Consider the following 22,478-nt stretch of genomic DNA (forward strand, 5'->3'; position numbering starts at 1 on the left):
TTCCTGGAGAGCAAAACATCTTTGTTAATTTTCCCACTACTAAACAATAGCTTGAAAAAAAAAAAAACGCATATTCATCTCCCTTGCAACTTGATATCCCAACACAATGATCTCTCTGTGTGTTTGAGGAAATGCATCACATTAAGGAAGCAACATGCTCTGATGTTGTTGTTTCACCGTGACCTCTAATAGTTTTCATAAGAAATCTCACACCCTTTCCTTGTAGTACTACATTTCACCAAACCACTCACAGAACACCTTCTTGTGTGTGCTGCACAAATACGTAATGTTGTTGGGCAACATGTTTGAAATGCATGACGTGCACCGCTGTTTGGATGACAAGAGGAATGTCGAGAGCAACTCTAGATGCTTGCTATTTTGTTTGACAGAGTTTTGTTGTTTGTTTTTTTTTAACAAGCAAGTTCGAGGTGGGAAATCCTCAGAGCAGTTTAGACAAAACAAGTGTGCATGTGTGAGTGTCAGCGTGTGTGCGTGTGTGTGGCCATTCGCAGTCTGGTTCAATGTGATGTCTTCCTGACTGGTGGCCTTGCTAACCTACAGCCATATAAATGTATGAATCTATTCACACCTGCTGAACAACATCAAATATCCAATAATTTATGAGAAAAACAACTAATAGCAGGTAAAGTAAAGTAGTAATCTGGCACAGCTGCTTGGTGAAAAAGCTCACTGTTTCGCTCAGGTAGTAGTGAAAACTAACATTAGGGCCAGACTTTGCCACCAAATTGGCAGAGTTGTCTCTCACGTGTGTGTATGTGTGTGTCTGTGTGTGTAATATTAAAATTCCACTGACAAGTTTGATTAATGCATTATCACCTGTGACAGCTAACTGGCACAGAAATCTTTTCCATTATTTGGAGAACATCAGGACAGGAAGTACAGACTGAGCTGAAACAACAAACTGCCATAAAAACCAGCAGGATATGCTGACAGACAAATCAAACTGTTAATATTACACTGATACCACGAAAGACTCTGATGCCATGCTGAGAGCTCTGTGAGGCTGTGTGCAGGTACAACGGTGCTTTGAGTTAAACGTTAAGCATGCTTAATGCTTGATAGGAGTGTTTCAGGAGGAGTTTTGCCAGTCATAAACCAAAGTCATAAAAACCAAGATGTTGGATAAATAGAAATTTTGACTTCCGCTGATTGTGTTGCAGTGGATGCGTGTTAAGGGATCACCAACGTTTTAACAGTTCATCCTGAGTGGAACAGGAACATCTGTATTAAATTTCATCGCAATCCATCAAATAGCTCTTGAGAAACTTTAGTCAGGGCCAAAGCTGGGGTCTGACTGACAGGCTGTCACCCCTGGGTAATAAAAACACCATAAAGTCAGTGTTGAATAGAAAATATGTTATTATTATGGCAACTAAAAACAGTAACATAAAGTCATACAGACACAATGCTAAGTATCAAGTCACTACAGGAACATTCAGGTTACTGTGAAGCCACTAAAACCTGTCAGATATGTGTACAGGACTTTTTTGTATTTATTAATAATACCTGCTCCTGACATTTTAATAATTTGCATAATACCTGCCTCTAACACACAAACTTAACAATCTTTTTATTTAATGTGACCTCTTTTTTTTGATATCATCTCCTGTATGTGGATTTTATGCAAATAACAGAGAGTGAGCAGTTCAGGCTAAAGGTTACTGTAGGTCATGGTTTTTATGCACACCCACATAACAGAAATATAATGATCTACAACTAATTACATGTTCGATTATTACTTTTTATGAAGCGGGATGGAATTGGTTAAATAAGACACTTAAAGAAAGAAATACTTTCATAAGCCAATTTAAAGATGCAAAAAATACTTGTGCAACTTAATATTGTTTTCATTATCGTTTAGTCTTTTCAGTTATTTTCTTGTTTAGCCCAAAAACACAGAAAATACAAAAAAAAAAAAAATTCCACAAGCATAATTTACAAAAGCCAAAGTAGAAATTTTCAAATATCTTGTTTTGTCTGATGAATAGTCCAAAAAGCTTCGGTTTTGTATCAGAAATAAGTTGTTATGTAAACAGAAGTGCAAGAAAAACAGAAAATTCACATTTGAGAAGTTGAATCCACTGATTTTGTGGCATTTTTGCTTAAAAAGGACGTGCATGATTGAGTAATTACAAAAATAACCGCAAATTCACTTTCTGTCGATCAACTAATTGATTAATTGACTAACTGTTTCAGCGCTAATGTTACATAATGGAAGAACGTACAATATGGAAAACTACAGTGTCTCTGAACCAAAGCTCCCATCGGTATTAACCTAAGAATAACATGTTTCCAATCTTGTGGTTATACGATAAGAAAATGACACGACCTCAAAGTAGTAAAACACGGGACACAGAGCTGCACAGGGACTTGAAATTGGCCAAATCACAACACACAGACAAACTATGCGTGTGCATTGCCCCTTAAAGCTTCAGTCAACGTCACATTTTGTAGACTTGCTTGCTCTCATAGACTGTTGTTTGAAAGAAGAGTGCAAATATTTTTCTAGCTTACAAAGCCGACTACACGGTTCAACAGCTGATGAAGCAGAGTCAGGCAGTTTGAAACATGATTTTTATATGAATTATTCACTGTCCTGTTCGCTTTTACAAAGCCCCTGGACGTGACATTCATGGGAATTTCTGCCGGTAAGTTAATATTTCAGGGGTGGCTAACTACCGAGCATTTCACCTTGCAGTACAGTCAGTTTTAACAGATCTATTTAAAAAAATGCACTTTTTCCTTTTTTGATCTTGTTTTATCAAGCTGGAGGCAGATAAAAATCACTGAAATGTGCAGCAGAAACGGGGCAGGAAGGACAGCATTCATAACATATTTACAGCAGCTGCATTCCCGACAATCAGCGTAATTAGTTCCACTGTACTCCAATATGACGACCACTTCAAAAGAAATTATTAAAGCCATTCAACCAGTGAGTACACACACACACACACACACACACACACACACACACACACGCAGCATTTGCAGAGCTAGGTGCCACAAAGCCCATGGGCGTATAAACACACATATTCTTGCATACATGCACATGCATATCACATTGCAGACACACACACTCATCAAAGATTGCAGCAGTTGTCGTATGCAATTACAGCTCAGAGGTAGGGCAGGCTTTGTTTCCAAATGTCAGGGATTTTATTGTAAGCGGTCACTGTCAGACCTGCTCTTTCTCCCGAGGACCCTCACAGCATTTCACTTGATTAGATTCAATTTGGAGAGAGAGCCGCAGGGCATTAATAATGGTACAAAGGCGTTGTAAAGTATGCATGTCAGGTGTGTGTGTGTGTGTGTGTGTGTGTGTGTGTGTGTGTGTGTGTGTGTGTGTGTTCGTGCGTATAATGTACATTGAGTGTATGTACACTTTAAAAATTCCTTTTGTTCTTACAACCCGACCTTTCAGAATAAAGGACGTCCTTATCTTTACGTAAGCTTTCTAATTGGTTTGGGCTGTGGCTGCATCACTGGAGAGCTGGAAGACACAGTGAAAACATTATGCAATTTGTTTCTCTCTCTCTCTCTCTCTCTCTCTCTTTCCCTCTCTCTCTGGATCTCTTTTCTATTTGTCCTTCGGTCTGTCTGTCCTCTCCTGGTGGTAGTATAGCGTGTTGATCAAACAGCTGTGGCGCGGCAGATTATTTTCAGAACACGCTGTAAAGCTCCTGACCTCATAAACAACAATAGTGTCAGGGTCATTACTGCTCTACAGGACAGCTGACGTTACAGGGCAGCACTCAATAAATTCTGTTATAGTACTACAAACAGTAAACTGATAAAGTATGCTAACAAGTAAAGTGATATGTTTATCACTTTACATTTCATGATCTGCTCTAACCATGACAAGTACACTGAAGTTAATGTGTGAAATTAGAGTGATCACATTACACATTAACTTCAGTGTACTTGTCATGGTTAGTAACACTAGTTGCATAATGTTTTCTGTTGCTCTGGGGGAGATTTCCAGAGTCTTAAAAAAAAAAAAAAACCACCCTGCACAATACAAATTTATACCAGAAAGCATATGTTACAAAGTGTGGGGGGACATGGATTATAAAAGACACAGGGGTTTACGAGCCAAGAGAGCCCTGTTGAAAGACGCTATCGAGTTGCTTTATGTAGGCTCCAGTGTTTTTGGAGCTTGACTCATCCTAGGGATTAAAAGTCAGAATACTTTGGCCTCTGTTGCTTCAATTTTGTCCACTCTCTCTTTTTTTTTAATCCATCTCTTGTTGAGTCCCCCAGCTTTGTATAAATGCACTGCTAAACTGTCTTACTTTGTGTTGCACTATTATCTTAAGCCCCCAAAACAACAGTTTACAAATAACAAAAAGGAGAACATACAAATAGATAATACATATATGACATAATTAGAGCAATACAATTCACAATAGTCTAACAAGATGAACAATATATGCAATACAGGTGAGAAGATTTTAAAGCATAGACAGGTTTCTGATATTAAACTAAACTGGTGCATAGTTGTGTAGTGTTTTTTTAAACTGCTTCTATTTGTAACTTGCATTAGTGGCAATATTGAGTTGAAAACTATAGCTACAGTAATGTAGGGACTGATAATCCAACAAAATACTGTTAACTGGAACTTTAAAAAGATCAACTGTTATAAAAGGCCTGAGAAAATGATTAAAGTCAATTTAAATTTCTAAACTGCGCTGAGGGTTAGCCGAAAGAGGCAAATGTGGGAGTGATATTAGCATACGTCTTATTTACGAGTCTGGCAGCAGAACTTTGTTCAAGCCTCAGACACCTCATATGTGACAGAGTTGCTCAAGTAAAAAGTGAATTACAATAATGCAACCAGGATGTGAAAAAGGCATGGATGAGTTTCACTGTGTCTTCAGATGACAGGATCAGGGCTGATCTTACTAACATCCCCGAGATTAAAGAAGCATGACTGAACCAGTTTTCTAATATACAAATTGAAATGCAAACCAGAATCTTTTTTTTCTTTTTTTTCTCTTTTTTTCACATTTTCAGACACAGGCATTACATGACTAGAGAAAGAGTCCAAAGATTGCTGAACTGTGTGTGCAACTGGGTCAGGACCAATGATTAAAATGTATGTTTCAACTTGAGGTTTGAGCCATCCACCCCCTGATGTCAGGGAGACAATTATGTAAAATGGATGGTCTGTTAAAATCATTTGGGGCTTGGAATACCTTTAAAATGACATCAGCCAGGAAACACAACATTACTGAGAGTGTTTCTTTCTTTCTTTCTTTTTCTTATTCTGTGAAACATATTCGTGTGTCAGGTATTGTTTTGACCAAAGGTGGAACTGAAGAACCTCTACAGTGAATCAATACAATATGTTACTGCTGTGGTTTTGTCGGATTGTGCTTTGCTATGAATCATAAGACCTAAGGGATAAGACATGCGCCACACAAATGAAGTGAAATCAAAGAAAGCTATATCTGTTGATGTTCTGAAGACAAAAGCATACAAACATCTGTCACTGTGCAATATTATTCTTCCAGCACCTCTTTTAATCAAAAACTTTACAAGCAGAGATGGGGAGCAAAGCACAAACAGCAAACAAAATGAGTAGTTACAGTGCAGAGCTTTTGTTTTTATACTTATTGATTTGAAGATGTGAAATAAAACAACCGTAAAGAAAAAAAAAGTCAAAGGCGTTTTTTTTTCTGAGGTGCAGTATTTCCTTCTTAAAAGGACCATACCGCTGGTTTTGATTGTACTGATTTCCTGGCATCCAGGCAGCCACTGTTTTCTATTCAGAGCGGTATGACTTCCAGAGGCTTTAAAGTTGCTCATAATACATTTGTTAATCCATCACAGAGGATAAATGAATTTCTCCTTTGATGGTGCGTTAAAGGAAACAAGAAAATTTGAGAGTTGTCTGCCAAACAGCAACATTTTAATGCCAAACTGATATCATCCCTTTCATAACATCTGCATCTGCTTCCTGCCTGTCTTCCAAAATCTGATTCCTCAGAAAAAGATTCATGAACGAGATGCTTTTCAGCAGCTGACTTTTCTTTCTTGGACATTGAATTTCCTTTGAACACATCGCTGTATTTCAAAAAAGACAAATCACTCGCAAACGTGTATCAATAAAAGCAGGTTATAAGTCTTTGTAATCTGATTTTCTTACTGTCCTGATGTGAAAGGAAACTAGTGCTGAAATAATTAGTGGATTAATCAAAAAGGAAATTGAAAGAAAAGGAAATGTCAACAGTTTTGATGATTAATTGTGAAGAAACAGCCCTGAATGAAGCCACCTGAAAAGAGGTGAACACATTTAAAAACTTGATGGTGTAGCACGTTTAGGAAAACGTTTGCAGTGTCACGTGTATGGGCATTCATGGTTAATGCATCAAAACTTGCAAAAGCAACAGTACAGTCCTTTAAAAACACATTAAATGGGAAATATTGTACTAATGTATCAAACTACAGTGTAAACGACACTACTGCAGTCCACAGCAGACTGGTAAAGTCATTAGCCACAGTAGCTGTCATGAGACACTCTGCACAGTAAAAATACAGATCTCAATCTAATCCAACACAGCAAAAGCAACATGCTGTAATATATGTGCACATTTTTTGGTTCATAAATATGACAGAACTGTAGTTAACAATACAGGATGAACCTTATATTTGTGGGAGAAATAATTCCAGCGAGCCAGCTCTTCCTCTGAGGAAAAACACTAAGTAAAAAGGGAAGTGAGGAAACCGTACTGTAATGCAGCCACACTGTATATGAGAGAAACAGGAGTGGAAATAAGTATGATGAGAACAAGCCCTGACAGTGTATTATGCCAGAAAGAATATTTTCTGTAATTGCACCAGAGGAAAAATTTATGTTTCTCTTCCATAACAAGCATGATAAATTACTCGTCATAATCAAAATCTAAGAAATGCCGCGTACGACTTACAACTCATTAGTTGTGGTTGAAGCAGCTGCTCCACTGGATGAATAGCTATTGCAATATTAGATGAAACATCACTGATATCATTGAATTTCAAAACATAAAAATAAAAAGGGTGATCTAGTGCTGCATGTCTGAGATCCTCTGCTTTTACTGGAGAATTTCTGTAGTGGTTTTGAAAGTTGGGAATAAAACTAGTCGTAATATGAGGGCTGCTGACAGTTAAAAGCAGATCTGTGCTGGCTAATTAAAAACCAAATGTGACTCATGTAAGCTGTGTCATTTACATTCAAGCGAGCTTAAAAATATTCAAACTGCCCACAAGCTCTGACAAGATCTCTCAAGCAAGTGTGCTCATTTCTCTTGTCACAGACGAGCAGGAAAAAGCTGAAAACCATTACTCTCATGCTCTCTGTCACCCGCTGTAGTCCTTAAATCACTCACTCGGCTCAAATTTGCTGTTGTCAACATTTCCACATTATCTGCTCGGCCAAGGAATTTACTGGATCCCCCTGCTGCTTTTGTGGGGTTGGCGAGAAATGGCAAGGCATGTAACCCAGAACCAATAATGTCACTTTCATATTTGATGTTTTTTTTTTCTTTTTTTTTTTTCTTTTTTTAACATGAGTTGTAACTCACCAAAACAAGTCCAAAAGCTTTAAAAAAAAAACCAAGGCAGAAAGTAAAACTATATTGGTGAAAAAAAGAGGGAGAGAAAAAAGGGGGAGAAGGAGAGAGGAGAAGGTTCTTGTTTGGTATTCTCACTCCGTCCTGCAGGCTCTCTGCTCCGTGCTCTGTATTGATCTCGGAGGTTGCTCTGTTTCCATTTAACCTCTTCTCATAATATATAACACATCTCTGATTCATCCGCCTCCACTCACTCTCTCTCTCTCTCTCTCTCTCTCTCTCTCTCTCTCTCTCTCTCACTTCTCAATGAAGGGACATGACACTGAGAGGGGGCCATATAAGCAGCAGCAGGCGCCCGATCTGGCTATTGGTTTCATGTTATTGAAACCTGACCAAATAAAGAGGGAACAGCATCTGTCAATGACACCAAATGGAAATGATGCGTGGGGGCGTCACATTCTCACTAGAGGCAACCTTGTGTTTCCTACGAAGAGAGAATTACATAAAACAATGAAATAAATTCATTGCATTTGCATGATTCATCGCTTGTCCAATCTGTGAATGACTACACTATCTTGGATAAAACAAAATGTGCTAGAACATTTTGCTAATTACAATCTAGTCTGTGCTGTAAACAAAACCACAATCACACAATGAACTCGGCATCAATAAATCACTATATTGGGGTAAAACAAAGCAAACTAATCACACACTGTGCCACTATCGCTCAGCTTGATTTGTTTAAAGGGAGTAAAACCGGAATAATATTTCAGATTTATTTAACAGATCTGCATAGAATAACATACTGTGTTTGCAAATGACTCAGTGTCCGTCATCAACATCACATCAGTCACACACACTGACTCTGCCTTTCCCCTGCTCATCATATCAGCTGCAAGCTGTGCTATTATACACAAACACACACAATGTACAGAGAACACATTCAGCCTTTTAAAGGGATACTGCACCAAAAATATACCTTTTGATTATCAAATCACACTGAACTGCTCCATATAACTGAAATCAATATCACATTATTATTATTAATAATTTAAGTTCCTTTATCAGTATATCATGATAAGGCAAATGTGTGCACAGTCGCTTATCATCGTTGTTAGAGGGATGCGTTTTTTGGTGGAGAACAAAACAGAGCTGGAAGACAAGTGAACAGTTGAATAACATTCATCAGTTGGCCAGAAACACAACTCCTAATGAATGCTAATGTTGCTCTGTGTGTGCTGGGTGTGTAAAGAGGCAACTGTTTACTAACGCATCAACTTTGTAAGGTTTTAATATCAGTGTTGTGTTTATAGATCGTTCTACTACCTCCAAGCTCCCAAAAAGATCGATGAATTGAGCCTGAAGGTTTACACACAAACAAAATTTGTTATTTAAGGTTTTAATTATAACTTTCTTGGAATCACCAGTTCAAACAACATTATAAAAACAATACTAATTATTCCTCATGATGGTTATAACAATTTTCAGACATTGGTTCTCAGTGTGGGAAAGAAGTATCAAAGTATAAATAGAAACTTCTCAGCAGCATAATCGTCTGTTCGTAAACTCAGTATGTTCCAAACATATTTAAATTTTAACACACAAGTCTGTCAAACATGGCTCGTATTTTGTTTACTGAGTAAGCAACTGTTTATCTGACAAGCCCAGGAGCAATTTAAGACCAACAAACAAGTCTTAGGCTGGTTTGCCAGATGACTGGGGATGCTAGCAGTGTGTTTTAGCCATATGATGGTTTAACATGACTGTTTGGGAACACACTGAGATCACAAGTGGAAGATTTAAAAGTGGTTTATGTTGCTTGTCTGGTCTGAGAAGTTTCTATGGAGATGAATCGATTGTACCCATCACGACTTCAAGCTCATCTACTGCTCTCTGCTATGGACAAACTTTCATATCTGATATTGAAAATATCAGATACAGTTGGTGGAGTATGACTTTAAGAGATATCTGGCTTTTACATTCACAGGCGATGTCTGTGCGCTAATTCTTCTAAGAGAATCATATTCTCACAAAAGGGCACTAACACCCAGAGGAAATGTTCTATTGAAAGTGTACAGAAGGCAGAGAGGGGGAGAGCAACACACAGAGAGAGTAATACATAGAAAGAGAGAGAAAGAGAGCGGTCCATGCATGCTGGCTCCTGTTCTTAATTATAGTAAAGCACTAAAGTGCCTCATTCATTTCAGCAGGGTGGGGCAGTGGCCTGTGACAAAGAAAAAAAAAAACCCAAAACGTTTATATAATTTTCACCTCAATTTATTCAAGTGTGCGGCACAAGGATTGAGGACACAGCTATGCATACAAAAACAAGCGCACACACATGCACATGCACGCTGGAAGTCACACTCATAAGAAGTGTATACACACACACACACACATACACTAATACAGAGAAAATTCAACTTCCCTCAGCTTAATTCCATCCCAGATGTTCTTGTGGTTGACAGAGGGGGGGGAATGGTTGTACCATATTTTCAAAAACACACACCCATATTAAATGTTTTCAGTTAAACAGAGAAGAGAAGAGAAGAGAAGAGAAGAGAAGAGAAGAAGAAACAACACAAGCACTTTCCTCCAGTTGATTTATGTGATTCTATTACATTAAACATTCTTTCCCCTGAGCAGGCTCAGCTCCCTAGCAACCATCGCTCGCAGCCCTAATGTGTCTGGCACAGGGCCAGGGAAAGCTGCCTGCCTTATTGATTGCCAGATTGAAAAGTTTGCATTTAATAGGTCCTGTAATACATGAAGGAATTATTCAGTGGGGCTCCTTGTCAAAAACCCAAATTGGTTCTTTGGACTATCAAAAAACAAGGGGGCCTTGTAACAAATGAGCTCCAAAGTGCCCCTTTTGTGCCTGAGATGAAATTATACGTAGGTTTGGCCCCTCCAAATTATCACAGTCATGAGGAAGGAAAGCTGAAACCATGATTACTACAAGGTTAGAGGCCATGTTGTCACTTAAGATGAGAAAGACAAGTTTGTGCCATGTTGATTCCCTTTTGTGTAGTGATGGATTGGCCCTAAACACTGTTCGCTGTCTGGTCCCCGGCTGCATCCTGACTAATGAAAGACTACTGCTGGGTTTCGGGGGTCAATCTACTTATGGTGCCGTCAATTCTGAGAGTAAAAACAAACTGCTCTGCGAGAACCCAAAATGTGCAAATACCACAGGGAGCAAATTTAATCAACTATCTTGGGTTGTGGAAATACAGCTGCCTTTTGACTACATAAACACGTGAAACCCCTCTACATGTCTCTTTCCCTCGCCTCAAACTAGCCTAAAAGCTTTTACACCCAGGTGATGATACTCTATCTGCTTTGACGGCCACTCTCATTTGTTACGCAGCTCTGTCCGACACAAACTCAATTGAGCAGCTGTGATCAGAGATCTCAGAGGTTGTCACCGGCAGAGAGAAAGAAGGATACCTAGAGTATCCTTGACTCAACCTGTAGTAGACAGCATTTTCAGCCTCACGCTCCTGCAGAATGAAATTGATGACATGTTTGGCTTTAAATGTATCTTTAATGGGACAGCAAGTTCCCATTTGAGTGAGTTCTGCAGAAAGGTTAAAGCAAGGAAGGGAGAGGGAGAGGAAAAAAAAAACATCTTATCAGGAGATTGGGAATTGGGTCAGGCAAGGAATTACATGCCATTCTAGATCAAAGTTGCCATGTGTATTTCCTCAAAGAAGGGCCCCTTATTATCAACTCAGACTTATTTCTCAGGGCGTATACTGTGTAAAAGGAAACATGATTTAATATGTTTTCAGTAAAAGAATGAAGCAAAAAAAGAACAGGAGGGGGGAGAAAAAGAATAATACTAGAGGCTATTTGGGACAGGCATGTTACCCGATGGTAAAACTGTAATGAGAAAGAGAAGGGGGGGGGGGGTGTTTGTTAGAGATGTTTGAGGGGGGGTTGCCATTCAGCATGGCTCCATTGTAAATTCCTGTCATTATATAAGAACCTCTCTTTCTCCCTCTCTCGCTCTATCATCAGATCTGTACGGAGGAGGAAGGCTTTAAATAAACAGCCCGTGGAGTTAAGCCAACTGGAACCCTTTTCAATAATTATATCCACCACAATACTCAATTTACATTGCGTTTATTTAGATGAAGGACTCGACAATGTGGCAAAGAAAAGAGTGACATTAGCAGCGGATGATAACAACTAGAGCAGTGCGCTCCCCAAGGGGAGACGTTTTAGTCTGTGGCTTAGAGGGAGACTTTACAGATAGCAATATGTCATTAAAAACCAGTGCCATCTGTTCAGATTTCTTGTTTATGTGCTGTTATGGATATAAAGTGTACTGAACATACAAAAGCAAATCCCAGAAATGCAAACTGTAGGATTTTCTCTTGCATACTTCGCTGTGCAATTAGTTGTGATTACACATTCTAACAGCACCACAAAAAAGAAAAAAAAAACAACCACTAACAATTGTTTTCTCTCCACAAGGCCTAATGATCTCCGTTTGAAGTTCTCCAGCTCGGTCTTGCACAAACTGTTTTCACAAGACTGCGGTGTTGTTCATGTGACATGCACAGTATCTGGCTAAACAAGCAGGTAATTTCTGATAAACTGAAACCAGCCTGGCTTTAAACTCATTCATTTCAGATTACAGAACACGACCTCTGATGTGGCAAACCTCCGCTTTACTAACAGAGCTGTAATCACTGTAATGCAGCACATACACTGTTTGGAGCTGCTTGTCTCACATTGCACAGGAAAGATAAGAACTTCACTGGAGAATATCTACTAGCTGCGATAACAAGTTTATGTTCACTGGTCACTCTTGCCAAAAAATGCTTGTTATTTCTCTCTGTAATATTGCAGTGTTTGTTTGTTTTTTCCAACCACTTGCAATGAAACCAAATTCAGTATGAGATGAAAATAACAGCGGGAGATCATTTTATTTATGTGTCATTTTTTGTTTATTCTTCTGTTGGTCATTTTATTTTATGAAATCCATCCAAGATATGTATTGTTATGTATTGTGTGTACAGTATAATAAACAGTGAGAAGAAGCAGGGAATGAAAAGAACATGAATCATAGGAATTATTTGGCAAAGGCTGCTGTTGTCTAAGAACTTGCCAGTCTTAGTGATGACTGGCAACACGTGTGTGTGTCATAAGACAGAGGCTATAAATGATCAAAAATGCTACTAGAATCAATTTGCTCCTCATGAAAGCCAAACACTGAAATATTGCGGTAGTTTATTGCATATTTATCTGCCTTTGCAGCCCTCTATCCCCTCAGCTATTCTTTCTCACATTCAATAGTTATCTTCAGAAAGATAAATCAAACTTGTCCCTACACTGTAACATAGTGTTTCTGTGACTAAGCCATTGTTAACTTTAGATATTATCCTGTGACACATAACGAAACAACAGCTTTTCCCTGAGTTATGGCTGAGGGGAAAATCAGGGGAAAAAAACAAAACTGGCTGAATGCCTCTCATTTTGCCAAGTGCTCCTCAGGCCAGTACATAACAAGGAAATGAACTGACAGGTTGAGAAGGAGGACAGAGAGGCATCAGTGATCTATTGTTTGTATTCAAGGCGCTCCTTCCAACTCCTCTGGCGGTCAATATATCAAAGAAACCAAAATATATTACGCCATCTGCACCCAGATATTTTACAAATTCAAATTACGTCATTTGTATTTCTACAGCTTAATATAAGCATTAAGGGCAGTTATGTACCCAAGGAAGTATGCGTGAGCATGCAGCGCACACACACACACACACACACACACTGCTCCCACCAAAGGTCTGGAATCTATCAAAGCCCCCATTGCAATTACCTTCCAATGCAGGAAAAATGCATTACCTCTGTGCTGTGAAATGAACACTATGTTATTTCTACAAGGCTAGAAGTCTATCTTCCATACCGTGTACTACACTGTGTATCCTGCAGCCGGGCTCTGTGACCCTCTAGCATCAGTTCTGCCTTACAGATTATGACAGATATTAAGTGGATGTTGAGAAGCTGATCTGCAATCAGCTGCTAGAGCTATTTTTGCCTTGGCACAAGTCTTACTGAAAGTATTTTTGCAACACTGTAATGCTAAGGAGGAATGAAATGGGTATTTAATGTGAGATGTAATTTATTCACACACCCTCACACACTCACTCATTGTGCACAGGTCAGTCTTAATAAATCAGGAAACCAAAAAGCTTGAAAAACATGAGCTAATATTCAAGTCTCCGGTGTTATCGTGAAACAGAACTGCCCAAAACAACACAATAATCTGAACCATGTTCATGTGTCTTTATCACAAAGAGCTGAGCCCATGCTGTTGATAATCAGTGGTGGAAGAAGTACTGATTTAAGTAAATGCTGCAATATAAAAATACTCCATTACAAGTAAATATCCTGCATTGGACATGTAAAAGTTATCAAAATCTACTTAAAGTATTAGAAGTAAAAGCACTCATAGGCCTACTCAGTACTCACAATGCATTTTATTGTTGTAGTCGGATAAATCATCATCCAACTACATATCTTACAAACTCATGTTTCATGTATAAAATTACTAAAAATGTCAGATAACGGTAGAGGAGTAAAAAGTACAATATCCCCCTTTGAGCTGTAGTAGAGTATAAAGTGACATAAAATGATAATATTCAAGTAAAGTACCTCTAATGAAACACAGTATCTGAGTAAATGCCTGAGTTAAATTCCACCACATTCCTTTCACAATGCCAAATCTTCTCCAGTAATTTTCTCAAGGTTTGACTTTCAAGTCCTTTATGTGCACAACAGGACGCCCAGAAGAGGACAGCTTTACATGCATTCATAAAGCAGATGGACTGGCATGCTCATAAAATATGCAGAGTTATTAACTGTACAATCTGTGATGTCTAGAATGCGTACTAAGCAGCACAGAACCATCCATATCTATTTATCTGAAGGCAGAATGTGAAACTGTCAGGAAGAAAGAAACGTATCGGGGAGACATCTACAAAAGGCAATTTTGCAATGAAATATTAATGTTGCTGTAATACTTGAAATGAGCATCATTTTGACAAAAACGAATATAGAAATCTCTCCAGAAAGGCTGCTGGTTGGGTAACACTTAAGTATGAGTCAGAGTGTAACTGGAACTGGCAGGCAATTTGTTTAAGAAAAGAAAGGAAATGTTCCCAAATCAACACACAATCTCAGATAAAACCTCCTGATATATGTGATTTTAATGCATTTTGTTTTTAAAAAAAAGTAATAATAATAATATAAAATGAATATTAGGAAATTTGTCTTAGATGTAGATGAGTCGGTGGATTATGAAAGAACCTCACTCCTTTTCTGCCTGTTTAAGATGCCTGGCAGAGGTCACATCAATAGCATCTCTGTTGTTCCAGACCTGACTAATGGAGAGAAGAGAGACACAACTGTTGTTTCAGAGCTCACTAATGGAGAGACGGAGCTCTTCATTTCCTCTGAGGCCATTCTCATTGTTTAACCATCCACCAGCCTTCAGCCCCCCCCTCCCTCGTGCATGTCGAAAAACACATTATGTGACATTCCAGAAATAAAATAACACAAATTATTAATGAATATAGCTATCCGAAGAAGCTGAATTTGATTACGGTGCGAGCCATAACAGGATATGGCTGGGGTGCTGGGTGGTCTCTCCCTCTCTCTTTCTCTCACAGTGTGTCTTTCTCTCTCTTTCTCCCATTCAAATTCGAGGCATGCTCAAACATCTAATAGATTTTTCCACCCCGGCACACAATTTACTGCTTACAGATTTAGAATTCTCTGGCTTCCGGCCAGGCCACAGTCAGAAGGGAATTAATGATATGAGCACATCAGTGAGGAAAAACAGCTTGTGATTCTCTCTCCTACAGGTCTGAGCATAATGAAGAAGATACTGCCATAACCCCCCACCCCCCACCCCCCCTTCCCAACACCACCAAAAAGAAAAAAAAAACATACCAGCAAAGGAGAGAAAGAGGGGAAGGGGGTGAGAGAGGCACATAATCAATACAAACACTCCATTAAATTACTTCAAAAGGGATTTTGGACAGTTTGTAGAATTAGTTCTGCAGAAAAAAGCAGAAGGGGAAGCAAATATGTTTGAGGGGCGGAAAGCAAACAAGTGCAAACGATACAATCTGCCACATATTCTCAATAGAGGAGTACAGTGTGGTGTGTCTTACAAAAGCCAAAAGCATGGCATTCTTTCTCCCTCAGAGTCACAACATACCATTACTCTTGTAACACCACGACACGTTCTCTTTATCTTTTCCAAGAAACCGCTTACTCCTTCCCACGTTGCAGCCGAAACATAAAACATTTTCATGTGTGATAGTGAGTCAAAGTCCCAAATATTGTCCTGTATTGTCACCAAGACAAATCAACCATGAGAAGTCAGCATCTGTCTGTTTCCTTATCACCAGTTCCTACCCGCATAAACATTCAGTGACGCTCTGAACAGTGTCTGAAAAGGGACAGAATCTACCCTCTACATCAAATTGAAATGTTCCGACTGAAATATTGTCGGGATATCAACTCGGGTATATGTGCCAAGCTTGGCATACAGATCAGATGTTGCATCAGAGGGAAATACAGTGGTTCTATCCCCGAGTGGGCGAGGCTGTAAAGAATCTTGAAATGCAATGATATCGCTCCGTGCCTCACTGGCCTTCAAGCTCAGTCAATGTAGGTTTAGCTCTGATCACATAAAGTAATGATAAAATGTGATCTAATTTCACACTGAACACTAATTCTTCAGTTCATGTTAGAAAAGTGACAAAAACAAAATATATTCATTTAAACTACTACGCAGACTAAAAAGCTTGATTTTTTTTTCTTTCCTTGTTAGTTTGCGGTTCATGGACACTACTGTCGCACAATTCAACAAACAAAGGAAAGCGATGACCTCATATTGAAGGCCAGGTTCACAGTTTTAGAATTCTGTGTTAAAACAGTAGGCAGGTTTCCGTATGTACACTGAAACAGGTTTTGCTTGCTGTAATCATTCCTCCTGTTCATACTGACCCTTAAGAGGTCCCTTCCTAACATGTTTCCAGCGTGAGTGATGGCGAACAAAATCCACAGTCCTCGTTGAAGCTAATATGAGGCTTCAGCAGCCTCAATCAATCAAGTGAGTATTTCCCAAAGTTACAATTTTTTTTTTAGTACGAAAATTCCCTTTTACTCTTCATCTATCACAGCACTGCACTGAAATACTGTCCAGGGAAACACATAGAGAGAATCTGGTACTGGTAAAAAGACTACAAGTATGTACCGATTTGATTAACTCAGACTGCTGAAGCCTCATATTGACTCTTAGTAAACCTGAGAGACTTGAGAAAAACCTCTGAGCCTATCCTTTAATTGGCAGTGCCATTCTAAAGCTGCAGTTTGATTAATTTCCAATTAGTCTTAACTGGTGAAGTGTGTTCATTTTTTGTATAGAAGGACAGTTTACCGTAGGGCTGTTTGTTTGAGCCTCAGCTTCTCCTGTCTGCAAGTTGAAGTGTCCTTGAGCAAGACTCTGTACCCTCACATTACTCCTGATGCATGAAAAAAGTGTATGTCGCTTTGAACAAAAGCACCTGCCAAGCTAATTTAATGCACTTAAAATATACAACATGCACAGTAATGAAGGTCACTTATTATGGATTATAGGGAAAAAAAATCAATGAAGTCATTCTTATTCATATGTACAATTCACAACAAAGTGGATTTCAATTCAAATCCATCATGTCAAATTTTCCTGTGGACGTTGATGGAGATATTGGAGGGGAAACATCAATCAAAGCACACCATTTGCAGCTTTTCGTGCAGCAAAGAGCTGCATGAAGAAAATGTCTTTCCTTGAATAATAATAACCGACCTTCATTACCATCAGCTACTGAATATTCCATGAAAATGTTAATGTTTTCCGATATTTAATCCATCATGCACCCTCCGGTTTAGAGTGATCCACTACTGTGTACATTTGGTGGGAAAAACAGCACAATTACAACAGCTTTTCAAAGGGTGCTGCAGTATAAAAATAGTATAAAAAGTCAAGGGGAGGGGTGAATCCACTGTATTTTTTTTCCTGCCTGTATGGTTACTTTTCCTGTCTGGATGTTTTCTCATGGAGCCCTGATCCTCACAGCACTGGGGGATGAGCTAGCTACAGATGATACTGTAGGTGAGGGCAGGAGTCAGGAACACCTTCTATGTTCTTTGAATGCAGGAGTCACAAGCTATGACCTTGTATAATCCTCCACATCATCTCAACTCACTGGTTTCCGCACTGAAGGCTTGAATTGAAGAAAGACAAGACAGAAAACCTATTGAGCTATTTTGTGAGCAAGAGCCATCCTTTGTGTGTGTGTTTTTTTTTTTTTATTATTATTATTTTCCATCCACGGCTCTCTGTTTCTCCCGGCACAAGCCAACAAACTGTATCAGCAGATACAGCTCTCCAACGCTCGGCCTTGTAGTATACGACCAGAAACCAATTTCAGCAGGCAGCAATGAAAAAAAAAAAGAATCAGGCCAGTTCTCTGGGGAGAGATAGAGGGGCAGAATGTAAACTTCCCTGGCAAGCCATCCCTGGTGGCTTTAACTGTAAAAAGAAACTCTAATGCTCGCTCCAATACAAGATAAACTGAGTGGACACTTTGCATTACCTGATTAAGTGGATTATATTAAAGATTATGTAACAATCACAAAATACTCTGTGCACTCGTAGAAATGTGTTATCATTGTCTCCTTCTCTTATAATGTGGAGGAAACATAATTCAGTTTCATGTTTTTTAAGGATGTATTTAATATAATTAAATATCTTTTATGTATATTTACTTGAAGGAATAGTTTGACATTTTGGTAAATAAGCTCATTTGCTATCTTGCTGAGAGTGAGACTGCATGTCTGTACACTTAATATGACTCTACAGCCACCAGCTGATTAGCTTAGCTTAGCATAAAGACTGGAAACAGGGGGAAACAGCTAGCCTCTATGGCAACCTCAAAGTGAGAACAACAGGAAAAGGTTACTGCGACCAGACACAAAAAAATAGCCTGGTGTTTTTACAGTTTGGTTTTTGTACAGACAAAACAAACAATATACAATAAGTTGATTATGATTATGATTTAGTTGTGTTGTTATAGTGGCTTTTGTTACATCTGTGCAGACTAGCTGCTTCCCACTGTTTCCACTCTTTATGCTAACCAGCTGCTTGCGGTAGCTTCATGTTTACTGTAAAGACGTGGCAGCATTATTGATCATCTCATCTAAGCCTTAGTAAGAAAGCGACTACGCACGTTTCTCAAAATGCCAGACTATTCCTTCAACAGACTGATGCCAGACATTACTTTAACCTTACAAAATGAGCACATGTTTTAAATGACTGTAAGAAAAGGCTTTCATACGCCCAGTCAGCCGCCGCTCTTTTAAAACAGTGCGTCTCAAAGCCTGACTAAAGTTGGCATTTGAATTATGGCACCAATCATCTCTCTGCCTCGCAGGTTTTAGAGAATCACAGCTGTCGATGCTGCAGGACAGCAGTGAAGGTCACTTATTCCTCTAATTAATTACTTTACTTTGTGCACGCATCTTTGGTTTCAGTCTTTACGCATTTCTGAGGACAGAATAGAGTTTGTTCGCTCGCCAAACTGTAATTCCCTGTGTAATGCAGATCCAGAACAAAACAGTTTTACACTCTGCTATTTGAGGCACATTTGTCTTGTAGTATTTTTCATATGTTGCCTGTGAGACACAAATACATAACAGTGCACTTAATTCACATTGGCAGCATGCCAGGAAAAGTTAGGATATGCACTTGGAAAAAAAAAAAAAAAGAACAGTTTCCCTCGATAACAATGGCACACTTTATTGCTCTTTAGCTCACAATGGTTTTCTGTGCAGCTTGTGGTATTGCTGCAGTATCCTGTTATGGGGAACAATCCAATTCCTCTGACATAGTTACAGATCAGCCCGAGAATAACAATCAGCAAATAATAGTTCAAGTTATACAGCGAGCAGCCACTTTGGGATATTCTGTTCATAAATACAATCCAAAAAAGAGCATATGGCTCCATCATAAAAAAGTCAGTTTAGTCAATGAGCCAACATATTACACAGAATTACAGACATTCAGCTACAGGACGCTTTAAGGGTACTTTTATATCTGATCTGCTGCTGTGGCATGAATATTTCATTTCGGTAGTCAGCAGCATTGCAGTGGCACATTTCATATTTCTATGCAAACCCTTGCTCAGAGTAACATGCATTTGCCTTGATGAATAAGTGATCTCTCTCTCTCTCTCTTTTTCTCTCTCTCTCTCTCCCAAACTCTCTGCCCCTCTCATATTGTTAGACTGTCAACAACTGACACACGCCAAAGATGTAGTGAACAAACAAACAAATGGGTAAGTGAGTGCACACCACTGATTGTCGGTGTGTAGCAGGCGTGCATGTGTCCATCTATGTGTGTGTATGCACGTGTGTGTGTCTCTGGTGCCCTGCCAGAGTCTGAGCCCGTTCTGCTGAGTGGGCAGATTCTCTGGCGGAGAGTCCCATCGGAGTGACAAGTGCATTTAGAAACAGCCTGATGGAGTCATTAACAGCAGCGCCGCTCATTAGCAACACACGCACGCACACACATACACACACATATTCACACACACACACACACACACACACACACCCCTCAGTAACAATAGCGTCATCGTCAGGTTATTGCACTGACAAAAGATAAATCTAAATCTAGACGATACAGCACATTTATAGAAAGCCATGATATGGAACATAATATAATTTAAGAAGCAGGCTGACACACTGTATTTATGAAAGCAAGCAATCACATACACACCCACAAGCACAATCAAACTATATTGATTACTGGAATAACAACAAAGCTTCCATTATTGATCCTCTTGTCCCTTTTTGTGTATGAGATTCAAGCAATGTCGAGTAATCAAGGGCATTACCGCATCACACAGAAGCACACAACGGCTTCTCTGCCTGGAAGAGCCTGAGCAGAAAACAGTACATCAATAAAACCAGCCTTTTCTACAAAAAGAAAAAGGTTCATAGTTTTAAACCTATGGTAGTTTCACTTCCACATAGGGTTTGGGCATAATATGATTATTAAAATGACTTAATAGAGGATCACAAAGCTAAAATTCTGGCTTTAATCACAGGGATACGTTCTTGTAACCTGACAAGAGGTACTGTAATTCTGAAGGTATTTTTAGCTTGTTTGCTAAGCTACATTATACCATCAGTATTAGGCATTACATCACAGCCATGTGAGAGAGAGGCAAATAAGTGGGAAACGGCTTCAAAGGGAACATTATGTTCCTTCTGATTATTAGGCTCAAATGCCAGAGTTTCCCATTTGCATCAGGTGAGTCATCTGCGGAGACATCCAGCTTTATGTTGGGCCTAATTCATGGTTAATGCCGTAGTGAGACCCCAAAAGCCTGGTGCAAGGCTCAAACATTCACTGACACTTAATGGCGTTGTGTACATGATGAATACGCCAGACAACCACTGAGACACACACGGCAATGATCCTCAAAGCTGTTGAGATACACTGCAAATTATGATCTGAACTGACGGATAAGAAGGTATCAGAGGTGCTGTAAACTGCAGTTTGATGTGACTCAATTATTTAAAGATACTGCCAGCTGAATTATGTGCTTTTTTTTTTTTTTTTGCAATGCAGCCTTTGTTGTTGTTACACTCAGAAAACAGAGCTGTTGTACTGTAGGATGGTAATGCGGTGACAAAAACACTGCCATTACCTCTATCTTGCCTCTATTAGTGTGATTCTCAGCTCATTATATCGGGAGGAATTCCAACTACATACTGATGAATTACTCCAGTCAAGACAACACTTGTTAAACCAACCAAAGGACAATAAACATAAGCTGATTTATGGTGGAGACAAGACACAAATACACAAACATCCAACACAGCAGCCAAGAGAAGGAGGAAGCACTGCAGTAACCTTTTGGGATGAAGAAATGCTTTAAAAAATACCATCAGAAGAAGACTAAAAGAAACTGAGCTTTCTACAGCACTCACCTAGTTGTGCCCGCTCCCTCTGGACATCCTTGAAGTTGAGGCCGCTGGTCATGGTGCTCTCTCTGTAGCGGTGGAGGGCCTCCCGCCTCCCGTTGGTCCCCAGCTCCCGGAGCACAGAGGGTTTGAGAGGCTCGGCCTTCAGACCGTGGGCCCATCCTGAGAAGTCTGGTACCGTCCATTTGACCAGGTCCTCCAGCCGCACAATCACCTTCTCAGACACTGCAATTACTTCATGCTGAAAGGAGGCAGGGCGGACAGTTACAATCAGAAGAACATAAAAGGGGGTTATATAAATGCAAGTGTGCCACGGCCATGGAACATTTACTAGTACCACAATTTTAATGACTTTGTTTGAAACAAATTTGTTGAATAGGCACATTTAAACATTTCAGTATAGCACATGTGCAGGTTTGCATAATTGAAAATTTCTACAGAAACCTATTTCACTCTGTACATAGTTGTAGAAACAATTTGGGATTAAAAGAACAAAACAATTACTCCCCAGGAATAGTGCATTAGAAAACAATGCAACTAAGCAGAAATACTTTTTTTTCCAAAAAGTTTTATACCATTCAACATTAGACCATTTTTACACTATCCCTGCTATAGTCATATTCAGATCCTTAGCTTGAGTAAAATTATAAATACTAATACAATTTCAGACTTACTACAGGGGAGATTAATAGCATAGAACTGCAGGATATCATACAAGTGTATCATGATTTTATGTAAAATGTAGTAAACAAATGTAGTGAAGTTGACATTACAATAATAATTTACCTCTGAAATGTTGTGGAGCAGAAGCATAAAGCAAAATAAAATGGAAATACTCAAGTAAAGTAC

The 22,478-nt window shown here is 39.1% G+C and overlaps 1 protein-coding gene across 1 annotated transcript in view; it reads right to left on the reverse strand.

The window, feature by feature from the left end:
* The window catches only part of arid5b (AT-rich interaction domain 5B), a 73,728-nt gene that overhangs the window by 41,419 nt on the left and 9,831 nt on the right, over positions 1-22,478 (reverse strand). The window contains exon 3 of the mRNA XM_041049555.1: positions 21,636-21,870. Within this exon, the coding sequence (XP_040905489.1) occupies positions 21,636-21,870 (235 nt within the window). The remainder of the gene's footprint in view (positions 1-21,635; positions 21,871-22,478) is intronic.

This window comes from Toxotes jaculatrix, chromosome 11 (assembly GCF_017976425.1).
Source record: "Toxotes jaculatrix isolate fToxJac2 chromosome 11, fToxJac2.pri, whole genome shotgun sequence".
NCBI classification, from domain to species: Eukaryota; Metazoa; Chordata; class Actinopteri; family Toxotidae; genus Toxotes; species Toxotes jaculatrix.